Source organism: Pygoscelis adeliae, unplaced genomic scaffold (genome assembly GCF_000699105.1).
Source record: "Pygoscelis adeliae isolate BGI_AS28 unplaced genomic scaffold, ASM69910v1 Scaffold400, whole genome shotgun sequence".
Classification (NCBI taxonomy): Eukaryota; Metazoa; Chordata; class Aves; order Sphenisciformes; family Spheniscidae; genus Pygoscelis; species Pygoscelis adeliae.
The window spans coordinates 135,412-156,770 of record NW_008823876.1 but is presented as its reverse complement, the minus strand read 5'-3'; the positions used below and the strand labels follow the sequence as shown (position 1 = coordinate 156,770).

The 21,359-nt window shown below is 45.6% G+C and overlaps 1 protein-coding gene across 1 annotated transcript in view; it reads right to left on the bottom strand.

Annotated features, from left to right (window-relative positions):
* The window catches only part of LOC103925773 (Ig heavy chain Mem5-like), a 30,430-nt gene that overhangs the window by 8,448 nt on the left and 623 nt on the right, over positions 1–21,359 (bottom strand). The window contains 1 exon segment of the mRNA XM_009334544.1: positions 18,970–19,339. Coding sequence (XP_009332819.1) covers positions 18,970–19,339 — 370 coding nt within the window.

Sequence of the window (21,359 nt, the reverse complement as noted above, 5' to 3'; positions counted from 1 at the left end):
CCACCCTCTGTAGGCTTCCTTTTTGTGTTGGAGTTTGTCCGGGAGCTCCTTGTTCATCCGTGCAGGCCTCCTGGTGTTTTTGCCTGACTTCCTCCTTGTTGGGATGCATAGCTCCTGAGCTTGGAGGAGGTGATCTTTGAATATTACCCAGCTTTCTTGGGCCCCTCTTCCCTCCAGGGCTTTGTCCCATGGTGCTCTACCAAGCAGATCCCTGAAGAGGCCAAAGCCTTGTCTCCTGAAGTCCAGGGTAGTGAACTTGCTGTGCACCCTCCTTGGTGCCCTAAGGATCTTGAACGCCACCATTTTGTGGTCACTGCAGCCCAGGTTGCCTTTGAGCTTCACATTCCCCACCAGCCCCTCCTTGTTGGTGAGAACAAGGTCCAGCATAGCACCTCTGCTCGTTGGCTCCTCTACCACTTGGAGAAGGAAGTTATCATCGACGCATTCCAGGAACTTCCCGGATTGTTTATGCCCTGACGTGTTGTCCCTCCAACAGATATCAGGGTGGTTGAAGTCCCCTGTGAGGACCAGGGCTTGTGAGTGTGAGGCTGCTCCTAACTGTCTACAGAGGGTTTCATCTGCTTGGTCTTCCTGGTCAGGTGGCCTGTAGCAGACCCCCACCATAATGTCACCTGTCCCTGCCTTCCCTTTAATTCTGACCCATAAGCTCTTGGTTGGCTTCTCATCCATCCCCAGGCAGAGCTCCATGCACTCCAGCTGGTTATTGACATAGAGTCAATAACCCTCCTCGTCTCCCCTGCCTGTCCTTCCTAAAGAGCCTGTATCCTTCCATCCCAACACTCCAATCATAGGAGCCATCCACCACGTCTCCATGATGCCAATAAGGTCGTAACCCTGCAGGCGTGTGCACGTCTCTAACTCCTCTTGTTTATTCCCCACACTACGTGTGTTTGCATAGAGGCATTGAAGTTGGGCCCCCGATGAAGCTGTCTTACTGGATGGAGTTCCTCTTTGCTGCTTTTCAGGCGCTCTCCTGCTGACCTGTGTTCCTTCTCCAGGCTCTGGGCATCTATTGCTGGCTCTGCCATCAAACTGGTCGGAGTGGGATGGATTGACGTTCCCCTTCTCCGGCATCTCTAGTTTAAAGCCCTCTTCAAACTTGTGTGAAGCATAATATGCAGACAAAGATAAATTTTGTTTGACTACATTCCTCATGTATAGGCTGGACAGCAAAGCAGCTGCCACTTCAGTGATTACTAAGGAAGCAGAGCTGTGGTGGCTAGATATTGTCTGACTGTTACTGAAGATGCTACAAAAGATAACCTTGCAATGCAAGGATGTAAACACAGCCACATCATACAAGCAAATTACCTTTAATTGAAACATTAATCACTTGGTATTTGCACTAGGGTAAGTGTATGAGTGCTTTCTCCCCCATGGACAGTGTTTAAACAGAACAATCCTTGAAAGTGGACACGGCATGGTTTCCTTACCCTGAGGTAGTAACTAAGCTAATCTCACGTTAACAGCTTTATAGGGAAAAAAGAAGACCTGGGTACAGACGGGAGCAGGTGGTGTGCCAAGGAAATATGATTTAATACTGCTCTCTAGCTGCTGTCAAGCTGGAAGAGGGCAGGAAGGATGGGAAATTTATTAACATCCTGAAAAAAAGAAAAAAAATGACATGTGCAGGAAGACAATAAGGTAATTGTGAGCTAGTATAGGACTGATCTACCCAAGTGAAAGGGACAGCAAAAGGAAAGGGTGTAAAACTGTTAGTATGATCATCTACCAAAGTGGTATTGAAAGTTGGCAGTGAGAGCTAACAAACATACACAAAAAAGGGGTGGGAGGGGGATATCTAGCTGCTGATCATGGCATAAAGAGGCCACGGCTGGAAACAGCCCAAGAGTGGATGGGCCCCGCTCTCTTTCCTGAAGCTATTAGTTGCCTGGGTGATTCCAGACAAGCTCTAAGGCCTCCTTAGAGTTTAGCAGCAATGGAGACTCTGCAGCCCCCATCTCCCACAGCAATCTATAGCTCATGAAGGTGTTCAAGGATGAATGCATTAACTTAGATTTCCTATGAGAGTGAGGTAAGCTGGTATTGACAGAAACTCAGAAAATGTTCCTTGAAGTCGTCCTTGAGGAGAAGATGAATGGGAAGAAACTGCAGATATTATGGGGAAAGACAAGGAGATCATGATCTGGGCCGTGGAGAAAAATACTAATCATGCAGTTCAAGAGGGAATTAATGCATGATCTCTTAAATCATTTAGCTGAAGAAGAAACAGATGTGGAAAAGGGGTGAAGGTGGGGAGAATTGTAGTACCAGATTGAGGTGGTAGATAGAGGGGCATTGTTTGCTGTGAGTTGAGATGAAGATAGAGAGGCCCATTTCGACGATGATGCTCAGTAGTAGAGTGTAGGGTCATGATCTGTGTGGCTGGTCAGGGAAAGCTGGAGATGTCTTCCAGCCACATGTCATTAGAGTCTTCTCACTTAGCTTCCAGGGGCTGCATCTGAGGTAGTCATCTGAATGATGTGGAGAGAGAGTCATGCCCCATGTGCAATTGACTGAGCTATTTTGTCTGTCTAAAATACTTTGGGAAGTGCCAGATTTCTTAGAACAACTTGTTTCTCTGTAATGGATGCAAAGTGGACACAATGAGTAACTTAGATGGAAACTTCTAAACTGTGGCTGGTAAAAACCTATCTGCTGAACTGGTGTTGATAATTACATGTTCAAAATCAAATGGTCTTGAACCCAACATCCATATTTGAGTGCAAGAAAAACTGGCATGGCATATAGTGATTGTCCTATAGCTTGAATCACAATCAGCATCAGATGTGTTCTTCAGGATGCAGTTGTCTGTGGTAAGATGACGTTGTGAGGAAGAGGAGTATGTTGCACTGTCAGGCTTTTCAGGAAGTCAGTTTGTGTTGGGTTGTTCAGTCCCCTTCAACCACTGTGGTACCTACTCCACACAGTGATGAATAGTCATACAAAAACATTTGTGTTTTCATTTCAGTGTCAGGTGACACCCCTTCTTTGATGTCTTTTGAATGCTGCATTTTGTCTTCCTTTACTCTTTTATTGCTGGATAACAAACCACACAGCAATTGCCATAAATTAAAAATAGCATTGCCAGCATCACTTTTTTGGTAGATTAAGGTAATAATACAACTTTCTTACTGAAACATTGCCCATACTTGGTGACAGTGAATATGGATCCATTTGGAATGTAAGAGCCCTTTTAACTCAAATTACTTGATTCCAGATATATTTTTAACAAACTTTTAGAGTTTTAAGGTAGAATATTTTCTTAAGAATGTCAAGAACCAGCTGTCCCAAACACATTAACTGTCAGTTTAATTTTTTTTCTTATGTATTAGGACTATTCTGGACATAAAATTATTTATATCTCTAATATTTTCATGCTCTAGGAAAATGAGTCTGTGATGCACAAATTCTTCAGAGGTTAATTTTGCTTGGTAACATTGCCTCTTTTTCTGTGTGGATCTGCTAAAATTTTTTGGGGTTGTATAGGCTAAGGGGGGGGGGGGGGGGGAGAGGTGTGGTGATTTTTATCCCAGGAACACAGAATCACAGAATGGGTGAGGATGGAAGGGATATTAGAAGATTTTCAAGTCCCAAACCCCTGGTCGAAGCAGGGTCAGCTAAAGCCAGTCCCTAAGGACCATGTCTAGTTGAGTTTTGAATATGGAGACTCCACAGCCTCTTTGGGCAGCCTTTCCAGTGCTCAGTCACTCTCACAGTGAAAAACTTTTTTTTATGTTTAACTGGAATTTCCTGTATTTCAGTTTGTGCCCATTTCCTCTTGTCCTGTCCCTGGGTACCACTCAGAAGAGTCTGGCTTAATCCTCTTTACTCCCCTCCATTAGGTATTTGTACAGATAAGATCCCCCTGAGCCACCTTTCCTCCAAGCTGAATAGTCCGCTTCTCTCAGCCTCTCCTCCTATGACAGATGCTCCAATTCCTTCATCATCTTGGTGGCCCTTCCCTGGACTCTCTCCAGTATGTCCCTGTCTCTCTTGTACTGGGGAGCCTAGAACTGGACACAGCACTCCAGTGTGGCCTCACCAGTGTTGAGCAGAGGGGAAAAAATCACCTCCCTCAGCCTGCTGGAAACACTCCTTCTAATGCAGTCCGGGAAGCTTTTGGCCTTCTTTGCTACAAGGGCACTTTGCTGGCTCATGTTCACCTTGTTGTCCATCAGGACCTCAAGGTCCTTCTGCCAAGTTGCTTTCCAATAGGTTGCTCCCCAGCATGTATTAGTGCTTGGGCTTATTCCTCTCTATGTGCAGGACTTTGTATTTCCCTTCCTGAACTTCATGAGATTCCTGTCTGCCTAGTTTTCCATCCTGTTGAGATTATTCTGAATGGTAGCACAACTCCTCCCAGTTTTGTATCATCTGCAGGCTCACTGAGGGTGCCCTCTGTCCCATCATCAAACTTATTCATGAAGATGTGAAACCGCATCAGACCCATTCTTGATCCCTGAGGTAGCGATGGCCTCCAGCTGGACTTTATGCTGCTGACCGCAACTCTTTGAGACCAGCAGTTCAGCCAGTTTTCAGTCCGACTCATTGTCCATTCATCTAGCCCCTACGTAATCAGTTTGTCTATGAGAATATTATGGGAGACAGCACTGAAAGCATTCCTAAGATCAAGATAAAAAACATCCACTGCTTTCCCCTCCTCCACCAAGCCAGTCATCTCATTGCAGAAGGCTATCATATTGGTTAAACACAATTTTTCCTTCTTATATCCATGCTGACTACTCCCAATCATCTTGTCCTTCATACTCCTGAAATGTTTCCCTGGATTCTTTTTTCCATCATCTTCTCAGGAACTGAGGTGAGGCTGACCAGCCTGTCATTCCCCATACCCTCCTTCTTGCCTTTCTTGGAGATAAAAGTGACATTTACTTTTTCCAGTTCTCATGAACATGCCTGGATCCCCATCAACTTGCAAAGATAATGAAGAGTGACCTCACATGACATTGCTCAGCTCCCTCAGCACTTGTGGGTGCATCCTGTCAGGTCAGAAAGACTTGTGTGTGTCCAGTTTGTTTAAATGTTCTTACAACCTGATCCTCATTAGCTGAGGAGGACCTTGGTCTTCCTTGGTCTGGACTTTCCCACTGACCTCAGGGGCCTGGAATTCCTGAAGGTAAATCTTACTAATAAAAAAATGCAACAAAGGTGACATTGAGTACTTCAGCATTTTCTGTGCCCATTGTCACCAAATCCCATTCCCATTTAGCAGCAGAACCATTTCCCAATGTCTTCCTTTTGGTGCTGACAAACCTGTAGAAGCTTTCCTTGTTGCCTTTCCCATCCCGTGCCAGATTCATCTCTAGGTGAGCTTTGGCTTTCCTATCCCCACGCCTGCGTGCTTTGATAGTCTCTATGTTCTTCTCAGGTCACCCAACCCTGCTTCCAGTACTTGTATGTTTCCTTTTTATGTCTGAGTTTTGTCAGGAGCTCCTTGTTCATTCACGTAGTCCTTCTGCCACCTCTGCTTGGCCTCCTGTACATGGGGATGAACCCTGTACACGGGTTTCTTGAGCTTGGAGGAGATGATTCTTGAAAATCAACCAGTTCTCCTGGACCTCTCTTCTGTTCAGGACAGTCTTTCATGGTTTATTTGGCATAAATTTCAGGGTTTCACTAGCAAGGTGTTGCAGGGGTGTCTTTGTGGAAGGAGGCCATGTACTGCTCTATGCCTGTCACGGCTGGTTCCAGCTGGCGCTGAAACAGATAAAACCAACCCACCAGGTGTCAAAACCTCAGCCAATCAGAGCAGCATATGGCATCTCTGCTCAAATATATTTAAGGGAGTTTGCTAGCTGCTAGAGGTAAAGAAAACAAAAAGGATACTGTGACGATGCACCCATTCTGACTGAGTGAATGGTACTTTAGTTCAGGCATCACCGACGAGTAGACCTGACTGAAATCAGCCCTGCTGTGCAAACCATGAGAACTGTGCTAGGCCATATCTTCTCGGGAACTAAGGAATCTAAGCCATGTCTTACCAGTACCAGCCTGAGCTGGGACTAGACAAACCCATAACAGCTACAGCTGCACTCCTGCACATACACCAAAGGGGGGGAGTTTGACTACAAGTCAATCACTTTATGCTATAAAGATCTGTAGCCCCCCAAGCCCATTGAGCTCTCCTGTACGGCAGCAGGTTGCATGGCAATGATCTCTGTCTTGAGCAGGGATGTCTCTCAAGGTTACTCCTTGAGGTTGAGAGACCCTTACCCGGCATCTGATATATATAACGAGGTAAGCAACATTTTACATTAGGCCTAAAAGTATATTGTATGCTAGCAACGTTTATATATCCAGCTATAGTTTAATTCTTAGAAATGTAGTAAGTAGTAGAGTGTTTGACCACCATCTAATCACTGCCTAAAATATTGTTTAAATTATCATTGTCAAATCACTGTTTAATTACCATTCAATTATTGCCTAATCACCATTTGATTACCATTTAATTTTCATCCAGTCATCATTTAGTTACCATTTGATCATTGTATAATCAATAATAAAATCCTTTCAGTTCACCCCACAATGATGATTTCTCTTAATAATTCACCTGCGACAGAGACCTGAGAGGAGGCGTGGGAGGAGACATGTGAATACACATATGAAGACACACAAAAGACAGGAAAGGAAAGACATGAGTAGAGACACAAAAAAAAGACACATGGAAGGGGACATCATTGGGGAGATGACTGGAGCTGCTCTGTTGGAAAGAGGCAGTTCATGCCAGAGCAAGTACAACCCTTGAAGTGAGTGCATCCCATGGAGGAACACATGCTGGAGCAGGAACCCTTGCAAAAGGAGAGTGGCCTGTGGAGGAGTCACTTTCCCATGCAAGAGCAGGTAAAAACCCTGAAGGGACTGTGGCCTGTGCAGAAGACCCATGCCAGAGCAGAAGAGGTAAGAAGCAAGGAGCAGAGAGAAAATGAACAAGAAGCGAGGCACAGCAGAAAGAAACTATGAGGAACATCATCTCAACCTCCTGAGATTCCCCTTGCCTCACCAAAGGAATTGGGAAGGACTGAATATATTGTGTGGTGGAAACGGGACACTGAGATGACAAGGGGGGAGGAGATGTGTTGGACTCAATTTGAACCTGGGGAAGGGTGTTTCCCTAAGTGTTTGCTTAGTAGTCTGTGTCTTCTTTGTTTCTCAGTATCTAAATCAGAATTAAAAACTTATGTTACTAGGCAATAAATGAAAGGAAGGGAAATTCCTTAAGATAAGACTGTTTTGTCTGTGACACATGGAATTCTTCCAGGAAGGACCCTGAACAAGCCAAAGCAGTCCAGTGTTGTGATCCTGCTATTTGCTTTGTTCCCTCCTCTCAGAAGCCTGAACTCCACCATCCCATGGTCACTGAAGCAAGGATGCCCCACTTCTGGGGTCTTATGGTACTTGATTTTTCTATTGGTTACTGCCACTGTTCTGTTTTTTCCTTTTTTTTGTGATTATTTTTTTTCCGACATAAGCCCTTTTCATCATGGTTTTCTTACCTTCTCTAATCTTGTTTGCCTTACTATTTAATCACCTGGCTAGCTATGTTTTAGATTGTTTATTTATGCCTGCTTTTCATTTTGTGTGAGTGTCTGGGGAATATCTCTTGCTAAAGTAGCTAGCTTGATTTTCATTTGAGTTTTACAAATTTATTTTATAACTTTAGTTAATGCTGAAAGGAAACTGCAGGAAACATTGAATCCTGAAACTCAGTCCTGATTTAGGGAAGAAGAGGGGAGAGGAAGGGAAATAAGGACAGGAAAGTGAGAAGGAGATGAAGGAATTTTGCCTCCAGGATGGCATCCCAGCAGGAAAAGGGTGGTCTTGGAGGAGACATAGTAGATGGCTTCTTTGTGCATGGTTGCTTGATTACCACGAGCCCACACTAGAAAAGCTCAGCTGCCTCTTTCCAGGAAAAAAACCTAGTATAATTCTTGGTTCCCAGGCAGTCTCTACTCTTACTTTAACACACACTCATATTTCTGTAGCAGTCTACCCTTAGCCTAGCACATCCATCATACCACAACAATAATTGGATTTGTCCAGTTTTCATTTGTAAGAACAGTCAACATCATCTGAACTGAAGATGACATATGCCTTGAAGAAGTGGGTGTGTATTATGTTTTTGTGTGGGCAGACCCCAAAGCCCACATGCAAAAGGCCTTCCAAACATAGAAATGTATGCTGATCCCCCAGAATAAACAGACATACATAGTCACATGGAGACATTATCTATAACAATATAGATACGGCATTTTTAGTCATTTTGCAAAACAAAAAATGTTCTCCAATTCAGCTTCCAATATGGTCTCACTGCCTGAGTGGTATATGCAGCGATAAGGAATGGGGGCTGACTTACTGTGGCTGTCTATGCTACTTGTGGGATTCCCTAAAGAACATGAAGCTACCCTTCAGCGATTTCACAGAAAGCCAAACTTCCCTTGAGAAGACTGGGTAGAAACTGGTTCTGTACACAACTATCAAAAACTTTAATAACGTTTCAAGCTCCTCACCCTTTTTTTGCCCTGCTCTTCCCAGAAGAAAGGTCTGCAGAGCTGATGACTTGGCTTTGAAAGGATGAAGTGCTACATTGGACTCTAAAGAAAGGATATAGTAAAGCCAGGTTTTAGGTATTTCTCAGCAGTATGTTGGATCCAGCCCCAATCTCAGCTGCTGTCAGTGAGGGTATGCCAGGGATGTTGCAGGTGACTGACTCTGAGATCTTTTCCATCCCGTATATTTCTTTGCACATGAGAAAGGGTATCTGGAAATGAGAGAGGCTGAACTGAACAGTTGGTAAGATACCAAGGAATCGATTTTTCTATCTTACTCCTTCCATAAACTCTCTTATATGGGATGCATAGACTGTTGGGGTTGCAAACACACATTGTCAGAAACACTTGTTCACATTGAATTGCAAAAGCAAGGAAAACTATTACTCAGCCTCTCCCCAGATTCCAGTTTACATTGGAGTTTAATGAGAAGACAAGAGAAGCTGCACTGATCAGGTGTAGGACACTGTCAGACAAGCTTACTGAATATCCATCTATTTACATGTGACCAGCTCCTTTTATCCCTTTTTCCCTCTGCTTTCCTATGTGTGTTCCTCCCCAAACCACCTCGATCCCTCCCTTACCCTGACTTTGTTTATTCCAGTAAACATTCTAAGATGTTCCCAGCATCCCATAATGTGCCCCGTACTCCCAAGGCAGTAATACTCCCCTCAGTCTGAAAGATGCTCCAGAGAGCATCTCCTGTTGACTCATACTGATGAGTTTCACACCTGGATCATGGGGCTGATGGCTCTCTTGGGACAGCCCTGGGAGGAGATGAAGGGGTCCCTTCTTTTCTGAATATGTTATTGGAGATCACCTACCTACTTGCCATTGCGCCTCTTCTGTTTCTTCATGTTTGTGGAGATAAGCCCTTCATGAGCCAATCACCTGTGATGGCCTGGGAGAAGCTGGGTCAGGGTATTATTTGGGTTCCCCTACCTGCCATTGTACCTCTGTGTTCCTTTGTGTGTAGAGATGACCTTTTTATCATGCAAGTTAACGATGTAAAGCTATACTTTGCTGATCTTATGGAAGCCTGTGTTGCTGTTCCTGTGTTTGCTTTAAGTTTTAATGCCAATACTTAGAGCAAAAGTTGCAAGTGAATTAAAAGTCGTGCAGAATGAGTTAAAAAAGAAGGTCTTTTAGGACTTAACTGCACTGTTCAGCATGGTTTTTTAATGTTCTAATTACAGTGTGTAACTGGTTGCTCTTCTGCAAATACAGAGGCAGGTATTGTCATGGTTTCGGTCACGATGGGTTAAACTCACATTAATTACAATGCAATACATGAAGGAGTTTGGATTTTATTGCCTCTGTGAAAGAATAATTAACAGCGCAAAGAACACTGAAAGTTATAGAAAACTTGTTATCTCTACTTTCACTTTCCTTGCTGATAGGAGCAATGGTTTTCAGTGGCAGTGGTCAAGAGAAACAGGCTGTTAAGTACAGTGATTCTGACCACATGAGCTTGGTCCAGGGTGTCCCTGCAGGACCTCCACAGTCAGATGTCATGGAAGGTAGAGTCTTCCCACCACCACTTCAGGCTCAGATGGCTGAGTTTTGTGAGGTGGAGAGCATCATCCAGATTGTTTGATCTTTACTTGGTGGATCATTCTGAGCTGTTATTACTCATTGATGGGTGTAGCAAGTCACCAGGCAAATATTCTTGCATAAGTTTCGTTCTGCTTTTTCTGCTGGTTATGTGGTTTTTCATAACATCTGCCTAATTGTGCTTTTGTTTAACAAAAGTTACATACTTAACAAGGACATAGCAACACACTGAAGGTCAAACTGTGGACCTCTGACATCAGTCTAATTATTCTAGTACTGACAGCCAAGTAGGCCAAGACAGGTACATGCGCATACTCCAAGGTTTCAGCAGGCACCAGTGTGCAGACTTGTGGTTACTAAAGGATGGAAAGTAATACCCCTATTATATCAGAAGATTGTCTGCCTTTCCTGTTTGCTCCTCTGAAGCCTGAGAGTTCTGGTGCCATTTGTGGTTATTTCTGGAGATAGGATACCCGTGAGAAATACAGACAAAAGAAGAAGATCTGGTGACTTTCTCCATCCCAAGGGGTGTTGTCTGAGGCTGGAAAAGGACACCTGGTAACAGAAGGCTAGCATATGAGGTAGAGAGGGAAGTCCTACACCTGCAACAGGGTAATCCCGAGCAGTAGCACAGGCTGGGGGCTGGCTGGCTAGGAGTAACTCTGATGAAAAGATCAGGGCTCCTGAACATGGGTCATCAGTTTCCCCTGACAGCAGGGAAAACAAACCATATTCTGGGCTGCATCACCAAGAACCTGCCCAGCAGATCAAAGGATATGATTATTCCACTGTAGACAGCATTTGTTTGGCCACACCTGGAGTGCTGTGTCCAGCATTGGTCCCACTCATTCAAGAAAGACATTGAGAAATTGGAGAGGGTCCAGCAAATGGCCACCAGCAAGATTAAAGATGTCGTGGTTTAACACCAGCCGGCAACTAAGCACCACACAGACGCTTACTCACTCCCCCCAGTGGGATGGGGGAGAGAATTGGAAGGGTGAAAGTGAGAAAACTTGTGGGTTGAGATAAGACAGTTTAATAGGTAAAGCAAAAGCCGCGCACGCAAGCAAAGCAAACCAAGGAATCCATTCACTGCTTCCCATGGGCAGGCAGGTGTTCAGCCATCTCCAGGAAAGCAGGGCTCCATCACGTGTAACAGTGACTTGGGAAGCCAAATGCCATCACTCCAAACATCCCCCCTTCCTTCTTCTTCCCCCTAGTTTTATTGCTGAGCATGACGTCATATGGTATGGAATATCCCTTGGTCAGTTGGGGTCAGCTGTCCCGGCTGTGTCCCCTCACAACTTCCTGTGCAACCCCAGCCTGCTTGCTGGTGGGGTGGGGTGAGAAGCAGAAAAGGCCTTGACTCTGTGTCAGCACTGCTCAGCAATAATGAAAACATCCCTGTGTTATCAACACTGTTTTTGGCACAAATCCAAAACATAGCCCCATGCTAGCTACTATGAAGAAAATTAACTCTATCCCAGCCAAAACCAGCACAGAGGGTTGGAGGGCTTGGCATATGAAGAAAGGTTGAAGGAATTGGCTTTGTTCAGCTTAGAAAAAGAGAAGGCTGAAGGGACCTAATCACTTTCAACATCTAAAAGGTAGTTACAGAAATGATGGATGTACGTTCTTCACAAGGATGCCCAGGGACAGGACAAGAGGCACTTGGCAGAAGCTGCCTCAAGGAAAATTTGATCTGGCTATAAAAAAATCATCTTTACCATGAGAAAAATTAAACATCGGAACATGTTGCCCAGAGAGGTGGTAGAATTTCCCCTTGCTGGAAATACTCAAGGTTTTGTTTGACAAGACTGTGGGCAATGTGATCTAAGGCCCTGCTTTTACCAGAAATTTGGACCAGGTGGAGCCCTGGAGACCTTTCCTACCTGGACCTCTCTGTGATTGAACACTTTGGTGATTCTAAGAGTCTGGCTTTCTCTTGCAAGGAAAGATGCAGAAACAAGGGCATCATCCCACAGTGTTTCCAAATCACAAAGCTGTCCCCAAAACCTCTGCCTGATGTTCAGGACTGATGCTGTTGTTTCAGCCATTGAAATATAGGGTGAAAAAGGGAAGCAGAAAAGGGACCACGGATCATCTATGTCCTCAGCCAAAATGCGTCTTTTGGGTAGGTACTCCCAGTGCATCACAAGGATACATCTACTGCATATATTTCTTTCTTCTTCTCTCCCTAATGTCTGCAATTTAGCAGCAAAACTAATGTAGGCCTGTCCTTTCTTCCAGAATAGGCCCTGGTTATGGGGAAACTTTCCTTTCTTTCTAGTGTTAACCCTGTTTGCATCTCTGTCTTGGTGTTGCTACCACAGGGGCAGGTAGAGGTGACTGCAAGTGTGAAGAAGCGCATCTCCAGTGAGAAATGTTTCTTAGACATGTCTGGAGATGCTGATCCAGTTTTGGAAGGATGGGATGCATTCCTTCACACACCTAAAAAAATTCCACCCCAGATTTTTTCATAGATTTTTCTTGTACCAGTGCCCATGGACTTTCTGTAGACAGCTGTGAGGAAGAGGTCACACAGGGATTCCAGGCCTCAGAACTATCTAAGGCCTCTGATAGGAACCAGGCATGTGATGAAAACTGTTCAAGGGCAAAGGTATACCGTGAGCACAAAATGGGTTATATTATTGCTCTGGTATGCAAGCTGTCTGTGCACATGATAAGAAACTGATAGTGCTTAATTAGAATTAGGTAGGGGAGTCAGGGCTAAAGTGAGATAATTCTGTCCAAAAAAATGAATAACATAATAAATGAAATGCAACTGGCATAAGCTGAAGGTTCAGAAGAGAGTTTTGGGATGGAAAGCTGCCTTCATCTGCATAACAGTATCAGTAATACCATATTGGTCCAAAATTGCTAGGTAATAGTGTCAGAAATATCAAATTCAGGTATGAAAGTAATAGAATTGGGACCAATGAGACAAAAAGATAATTAATGGCAGGTTGTTTATTTGAGAAGAGTGTGGGAAGAAAAAAAAGGAGGTGCAAAGGTGGCTAAAAGCTATGTTCAGGAAAAGAAAAAAATGGGGAATATGGTATAAAGTTGGGTGGAGAACAAAGAACTCAGGCAGGGGAAATCTTGCGGCAGTAGAATATCTACAGATGGTGGTGAACTGTGGACCCAAGCCCCCCAGGATCCTGTAAGGAACAACATTCGACAAAATGCTGGACTCTCCAAGAGGTCTGTGGTCAAAAGACTTCGTGTGGGAAGTTTAAATAAGAAATTATAAACTTGTAAGGAGAGAGAGACTTTTACCTTAATACTATGTGCAGGAAGAAAGGCAATAGAATTGAGATTTAGTAGTGCTTATGTGTGTGATTTATAAAATTTCTTTATAGTCATATACTTGTGTGTGAATACTAACATTGAACAATAGAATTTTAGCTCAGTGTTGCTTGTGTATTAATACTACTAGTAATAGTAGTTGGTTTATTAGCCTATTTAAGCTATTACTAGTTTCTTATGGGTATGTTGGTTAATGCATAAACATCATAATCATCTTGATCAGTTATGTCTCAAGTCTCCAGTCTACAAAGGGAGAGTTGTACTTAGGAAGTAACAACAGCACTCTTCGGGGTGAGAAACTCTGAAACTTTCCCCCACTCATGGACAAATGCTACAAGGTTGACAGGGAATAGGCATCTGAGAATGCGGAGGAGGGAGAATAAAAAAAATAGAGAAGCCCTAAAAACATCTGAAAAGCTCCGAACTCTTCAGAGAACAAATGTTTCTACACTGAAGCACTCACGGACACCTGGGACAAACAGAAAGTAAAAAGCTAATAATTTATGTTTCTTTGTAAACACACAACTTTAATAAATACACATTTATACGATGGAAATTAAGAGAGACACACATGACAGAAGATCACAAGGAGGCATGGATCCTCAGATGCATGGAGGATCTGGCAGGATCTGGCAGGAGAGCTAGAGAAATTAGGAGAAGTTGGGTCATGCTGGAGAGGCACACAATATGTTTCACTACACAGCCTCTGAATTTCCAAGAACAGCTTCAATCTGTGTCACAAATTCTCACTTTTCAAACTGTGTCTCTCTCTTCCCCCCTTTACTGTAAGAGCTTCCCAGCTTCTGATTTGTGACTGCTTCAAGAAAGTAATGAAAAGACTGAATTCAACCTTGCAATCTCTTTTTTCTTCTACCCCAGGACTTACTGAATATGTGCGAAGTATGGTCTAGGAGGTGGCATCAGCAGGTGCCAGTGACAAACAAGGCTGGGTTCTACATTTTTCTACAGGGACAGCAGTTTCATTTGGGAAGGATGTGACATCGCTAAGTCTCAATGCAGTGCAGGAGATAAATGGATAGATTCACACCAGATCATGGCACAGCCATGTTTTCAGAGCACAGCTGGGTGAGACACTCAAGTATATAGTTTATTGCTGTGTAATTTTTTTCTTCAATATCTTGCTCTATTCTTCCCTTTCAGAGGTCCAACACATACTAGTACCTTAATTCCTTCCAGTCATCCTGGCCAAAGAAGAATACAGTGTCTTATTAAAATGCACCCTTTCAGCTCACTTTTCCAACTGAAACAGACCAGTCCAATGTATAACATTATTGATTTGATACAATCCTCCCAGTGTGAGTGGCACAGAAGTGTCTGCAAGCTGTTATACCATGCAGCCACAAGGAGATCTTGTTCTTCCTTTGCCAGAAGAGATGGTGACTTGGCCTGGGTGACAGGGCAGAGTTTACAAAATTATTTGGACAGATCCACCTACAGTTCTGAGTGTGCCTCAGGAACCTGACAGACCCAGTGCCAAACACAGATATCACTATGTGCGGACAAACCAGATTTGGTGTGACTGAGAGAGATCTGATGAACTTCTCCTTGGGGGCAGACACCATCATCTGTATCTGGTAAAATGTACCTGGAAAGACAAAGGCAGACATGAAGGTTGGAGATAAAGAATTCAATCCCTTCCCACAGGCAGTAGTTCAGGTAGGTGATGAAGCCAAGGACACTGTAGCTCCAGTCTTACTTTGAAAATGAAAGGTCTGCAAATACTTGCACAACACACATATTCCCAAATGCCAGCAATCACTTGCACAGTCTTGCATTACACTCCGAGCTAGGCACCAAAGCCTGGAAAGCAGAAGACAGAGCCAGTGCCAACAGCACAGTTAATAAATCTCTCTACATGACCAGTGTTAGGTCATCTATTTAATGTCTAATCACTGTGAACACAGACACCGAGCAAAGGGGGGAAGATTAGAGGAAACCAGTAACCGAACAGTAATCTAAACAGTGAAAACAGGGCACAGAGAATCTACTGCTCCCTGAGTCCACCCAATGAGGACATTTAGCTCATCATCTGGATTCTGCACCTGGGATGGAATAACACTGGACACAAGTATAAATTGGGAGTAGAGTGTCTGGAGAGCAGCCCTGCAGAAAGGGATCTTGGGGTGCTGGTTGACAGCAGGCTTAATGTGAGTTGGCAGTGTGCCCTGGCAGCCAAAAGGATACTGCATCCTGGGGTGTATCAAACACAGTATAACCAGCCAGTCAAAAGAGGTGATTATCCCACTGTATCTAGTGTTGGTGCAGCCTCTCCTTGAGTGCGATGTGCAGTTCTGGGCCCCACAATTAAAAAAGGATGTGAAGGTCCTCGAATGTGTTCAGAGGAGAGCAACAAAGCTGGTGAAGGGCTGGAAGGCATGTCCTCTGAGGAGCCACTGAGGACTCTGGGTTTGTCTAGTTTGGAGAGAAGGAGGCTGAGGGGCGACCTCATCACGCTCTACAGCTTCCTGAGGAGGGGACATGGAGAGGGAGGTGCTGATCTCTTCTCCCTGGGATCCAGGGACAGGACACCTGGGAATGGTTCAAAGCTGCACCAGGGTAGGTTCAGACTTGACATGAGGAATCATTTCTTTATTGAGAAGGTGGTCAAACCCTGAACAGGCTTCCTAAAGAGGTGGTTGATGCCCCATGCCTGTCAGCGTTTAAGAGGCATTTGGACAATGCCCTTAATAATACACTTCAACTTTCAGTCAGCCCTGAAGTGGTCAGGCAGTTGGACTAGATGACAGTTGTATGTCCCTTCCAACTGAACTACTCCTATTCTATTCTATTCTATTCTATTCTATTCTATTCTATTCTATTCTATTCTATTCTATTCTATTCCATCCTTGTTAAGAAACAGGGAAATTCTTACCAGGATGACTTGCAAACAAAAAGGGGATGATAAGCTAGTGACTTATTATCGGATAACAGGAAGAGGATTTGGGGATTGAATACACCTTATTATAAAGTGCTCTAAGAGGATTGTGAGAATATGCAAGAGACATGTTAAGGGAACAGAAAAAGATGGAAAAAAGAAGGGATCAAGGTGATTCAGGAAAGAGAAATGTGGGGAATCAGGGAAAAAGGGATAAAAGGGACCTGTTGTATGCACTGGGGGCTGGTCAGTTCATTTGTCTGGCCATGCCCTGCATGTGATCTCCACAGTCTGTCCTACCTTCTTATTAAAATCCATTTCTAACTGTATTCCTAGGTAAGGGGGCTCTCTATTCTGTGTACATGTGTGTGTATGGAGATGCCCATTGCCTCTTGTCCTGTCACTGGACACCATTGGAAAGAGCCTGGCTCTATCCTCTTTACACCCTCCCTTCAGGTATTTATATATTGACAAGATCCTCCCCGAGCCTTTTCTTCGTCAGGATGAACAGTCCCAGCTCTCAGCCATTCCTCACAGGAAAGATGCTGCAATCCTTTAATCATCTTTGTGTCCCTTCGCTGGACACTCTCCAGTACATCCATGTCTCTCTTGTACTGGGGAGCCCAGAACTGGACATAGCTCTCCAGGTGTGGTCTCACTGATGCTGAGCAGAAGGGAAAGATCCCCTCCCTCAATCTGCTGACAACGCTTTACCTAATGCAGCACAAGATACCATTTGCCTTCTTTGCCTGCTTCCTTCCTCTTCTCCTCCACCAGCTCTGTGCCCTCAGAGGCACCTCCCTCTCTCCTGATGGTCCCTTGCTTGCAGGCTCTTCTCACCCAAAAAGCCCGATCAGCCCAAAAGCCTTTCCCCTTGTGCAGTGAGGTTTTACACATGCTGCTGCAGACTGGCACTGCTCAGGCCCTACCCCAGGTCCAGCATGTGACAAAGCATCCATCCACACCCCCATGCCTAGAGCTGTGAGGGTACATACTCTCCAAGGGTACAACCCCCTTCTTTACAGGAGGGGGTTGGACAGGCAACTTGGGGCAGATTTGCGCTGCACAGAGAAGGAGCCACATGCCTTCCTGCTGCCCCTACACTGGCTCCACAGCATCCCTGCCCAGAGAGATGCCCTGAGGTGGTCTCTCTGCCCCCATTCTCCTGGGATTGAAGGAGCACCAGTGTAGCTGTGAGGAAGAGGCGGTGATGGTAGCTTGTGGGGAAGTCTGTGAATGGAGGTGAAAAGTCTGTGCTGTGTGAGAGTTTTGGGGATTGACCTGCCCATGGGACTTATTCACACATGAAATTTTATTTCTAACTTCCATTATAAATGTCAAGTTTTACTGCAAATTCAGTTGCCCATGGATAGATTGAGAGTTCCAACATCTATTAATCCCAAACCTTACTGATATTTCCCAGAGTAAGTACAGGCAACTGTCATTTTGAGAAAGGGCCCTGTCACCTGTCCTGGTTTCGGCAGGGATAGAGTTAATTTTCTTCCTAGTAGCTGGTACAGTGCTGTGTTTTGGATTTAGTATGAAAATAATGTTGATAACACACTGATGTTTTAGTTGTTGCTAGGTAGTGCTTGACTAGTCAAGGACTTTTCATCTTCCCATGCTCTACTGACTGAGAAGGCTGGAGGTGCACAAGAAGCTGGGAGGGGGCACAGCCAGGACAGCTGACCCCAACTGGCCAAAGGGACATTCCATACCATGTGACGTCATGCTCAGTACATAAACTGGGGAAAGCTGGCCAGGGGGGGCCGCTGCTCGGGGACTGGCTGGGCATCAGTCGGCGGGTGGTGAGCAATTGTATTGTGCATCACTTGCTTTGTATATTCTGTTATTATTATTATTATTATTGTTTGTTGTTGTTATTATATTTAAATTATTAAACTGTTTTTATCTCAACCCATGAGTTTTCTCACTTTTACCCTTCCGATTCTCTCCTCCATCCTACTGGTGTGGGGGGGAGTGAGCGAGTGGTGAGCGAGTGGCTGTGTGGTGCTCAGTTGTCAGCTGAGGTTAAACCACAACAGTCCTTTTTTGGCGCCCAACATGATATAAAGGGTACACACCACGGGGCACCCTATGGTTTTACCTGCGTGACCACAGAGAGAATCAGAAGGGTAAAAATGAGAAGACGCGTGGGCTGAGATAAAAACAGTTTAATAATTGAAATAATATAATAACAACAACAACAACAACAACAACAATAATAATAATAATAAAGAATATACAAAGCAAGTGATGCACAGTACAATTGCTCACCACCCGCTAACCAAGGCCCAGTCAGTCCCCAAGCAGTGGCCCCCCCAGCCAGCTTTCCCCCAGTTTATGTACTGAGCATGATGTCACATGGTATGGAATATCCCGTTGGCCAGTTTGGGTCAGCTGTCCTGGCTGTGTCCCCTCCCAGCTTCTTGTGCACCTCCAGCCTTCTCAGCTGGTAGAGCATGGGAAGATGAAAAGTCCTTGACTAGTGTAAGCACTGCTTAGCAACAACTAAAACATCAGTGTGTTATCAACATTATTTTCATACTAAATCCAAAACACAGCACTGTACCAGCTACTAGGAAGAAAATTAACTCTATCCCAGCTGAAATCAGGACACACCCCAGCAGTCCTCCCCCTTTTTGTGCTGCCTCTCCCTCCATTGGTGTCACTGTGTGCTGCCTGGCACAGAAATAGGTAGCTGTGTCTAAGGCTGTAAGGGCATTCAGCTGCAGGGAGACCTTGTTCTTGTCTTTATCTGCAGAGATGGTGACTCGGCCTTGGAAGGATGGGGCATAGCCTGTGTTATTCCCAAAAGGATAGATCCAGCCTAGAAATTGCAGCTCTCCTCCTGGGGCCTGACGGACACAATTCCAGTCATATTGAGGACTATTCAGAGGTGTTCCCATTACAGTACAGGTGAGTGGGAGTGATCCGGAGACCTTCCCCTCCTTGGGACCAGATGCCACCATCTTTATGGGGGAAAGGGTACCTGGAAAGACACAGGGCAGGTGTGAGATTTGAGTGTCTATGAGAAAGCTCATGGGTGCAGTAGTCCATCCTGGGGTTGTAGGGTGCACAAAACCAGAATTTTGGCCTTTAGTTCCAGGAGTTATCCCTGTGCCCAGACACCACAGACCCATATTTCTTTGTACTAACCAAAGGACTGTTGATGCAGGAGAACCATGAGAATCTGGGTAACTGCTGGTAAACATGCCATATCTTTAAATATGAATCCAAAAGCTTGGCAGAAGGAGCGCATGGAGTCCCCAGCCCTTCGCAGTCCTCCTGCTCCCTTCACTGGCTATGACTGGACCCACACCCCCGTGCACAAGACAGTGCAGAGGACAGGCTGGGCATGGACAAATGGGGAATTGGTTTGTCAGTTGCACATGAGCCCCAGAGGGACAAGAAGCACAGGGCTCTTAAACCTCCCCAGGAAATGGCCTGCCCCTAGAAAATCCCAAGGTTGCTCAGACTGAGACTCTGCACAGCTCCTTGGGGCAGTTATTGGCTTTGTCTAGGAATGTCTTCCCCTTACTCCATGCTCAGAAAAATCTCTGATGCACTGCACCAACATCCCATCCCACCTGAAAAGGGAAGATGATTTCCATGCAAGGATTCATCTTACGTAGTGGCATTTAGAGTTGGGCAGCAGTGGGCCAAGGTGCGCAGGGGCAGCCTAAGCCTACTCAGTCCCAGTCTCTCTCCTCTTCCCTCATGGCTCTCATGTCCCAGCAGTGCTGTGCAGGACAAGGTCAGGAGCCAAGGACCCATCCTCTATGGGATCATGTCCTTCTGTTTTGGTGCAGGGAGAAGAGAAACTAAACCCCAAAGGGACACAGAGAGGAGCAGAGCCAAACTCTTGACTCCCAGAAGGGAGAGGCAAAACCTGGGTTAGGCAGATGGAGCCTGTGACCCTTCTGGCCCCATCACACACCCCCAGCAGCACTGGGAACACCAGCCCAGGGGACAAACCAGTCCCAGCTTCTGCATGGGTAGAGGTGGGCTGAGCATGCTGGGCTCATCTTTGGGGCTCATCTGTACCCTTTGTGGGACCATGGTCCAAGTGTACCCTGCAGCCCTGCAGGAATACGAGTCAGAGCTGGGACTCTCCTGGGCCCTGCTAGACTCTTCCAGCCCTGGCTCAGCAGAAAGAGAGGCATCCCCTGCTCCGCTCCCTCTTCCCCAGCAGTACCCCTCCTCTTCCTCCTCTTGCATCCACAGGAGTGTCTAGCTCTCTTTCCATCCTCTTTCCTGTGGTGTTTCACACTGGCCCTTGTGTAGGCGAGATCAGTGCCCTGGGGTGGAAACTGGAGGGGCTGGATGTAGGGGGCAGGCAGGACCTCACTGGACGTGTAGTCCCAGGGTGAGCAGAGACCCAGGGAGGATTTTGGCTGGTCCCTGCCTGACTCCTGAAAGCCATGCTAAATCACCACATGCAGAAGCAGTTGGTAGGGTCCTGAGGATGCAGGATGCACAAGACCAGAGATGTGCTCTGGGAGCTTCTCCTAGAGGTGGCGGCTTGCCTGTCCACAGCAGCCCCATATTGCGATGTGGAAGAACTGTGGTTGATGTAGGAGACAAACTTGGTACCCCTACACTAGGCATCTGTTTGTACAAGTGAAACCCAAAGGTCAAAGGCCTGGCAGGAGAGATGCATTGAGCCCCTGGGTGCTGTCAGCCCCTCTTGTCCCACCACCAGCCACACCTGAGGGCTCACATCTGCCAAGACACATGGCCACAGTCACAGCAACAAGAGGATAGGTCCAGGGTGCCCAAAGGCCCCCTATCACTTTCACCTGTTGTGCTCCTCACTCAGGGTTGCTCCCCACCATTGACAGACTGTTCATTCAGCCAGGGCATGGTGTTTGGTAGTGGGGGAGGAGAATGCTGGGGGGCTACAACCTGCTCCTCTCCCTTTTACAGAGGGAAGTTAAAGTTCCAAAGCTGTCCCTGTTCCCCCACACAACCTTTCTCTCTCCATGGGCTGGACACCCCAATATGTGGAT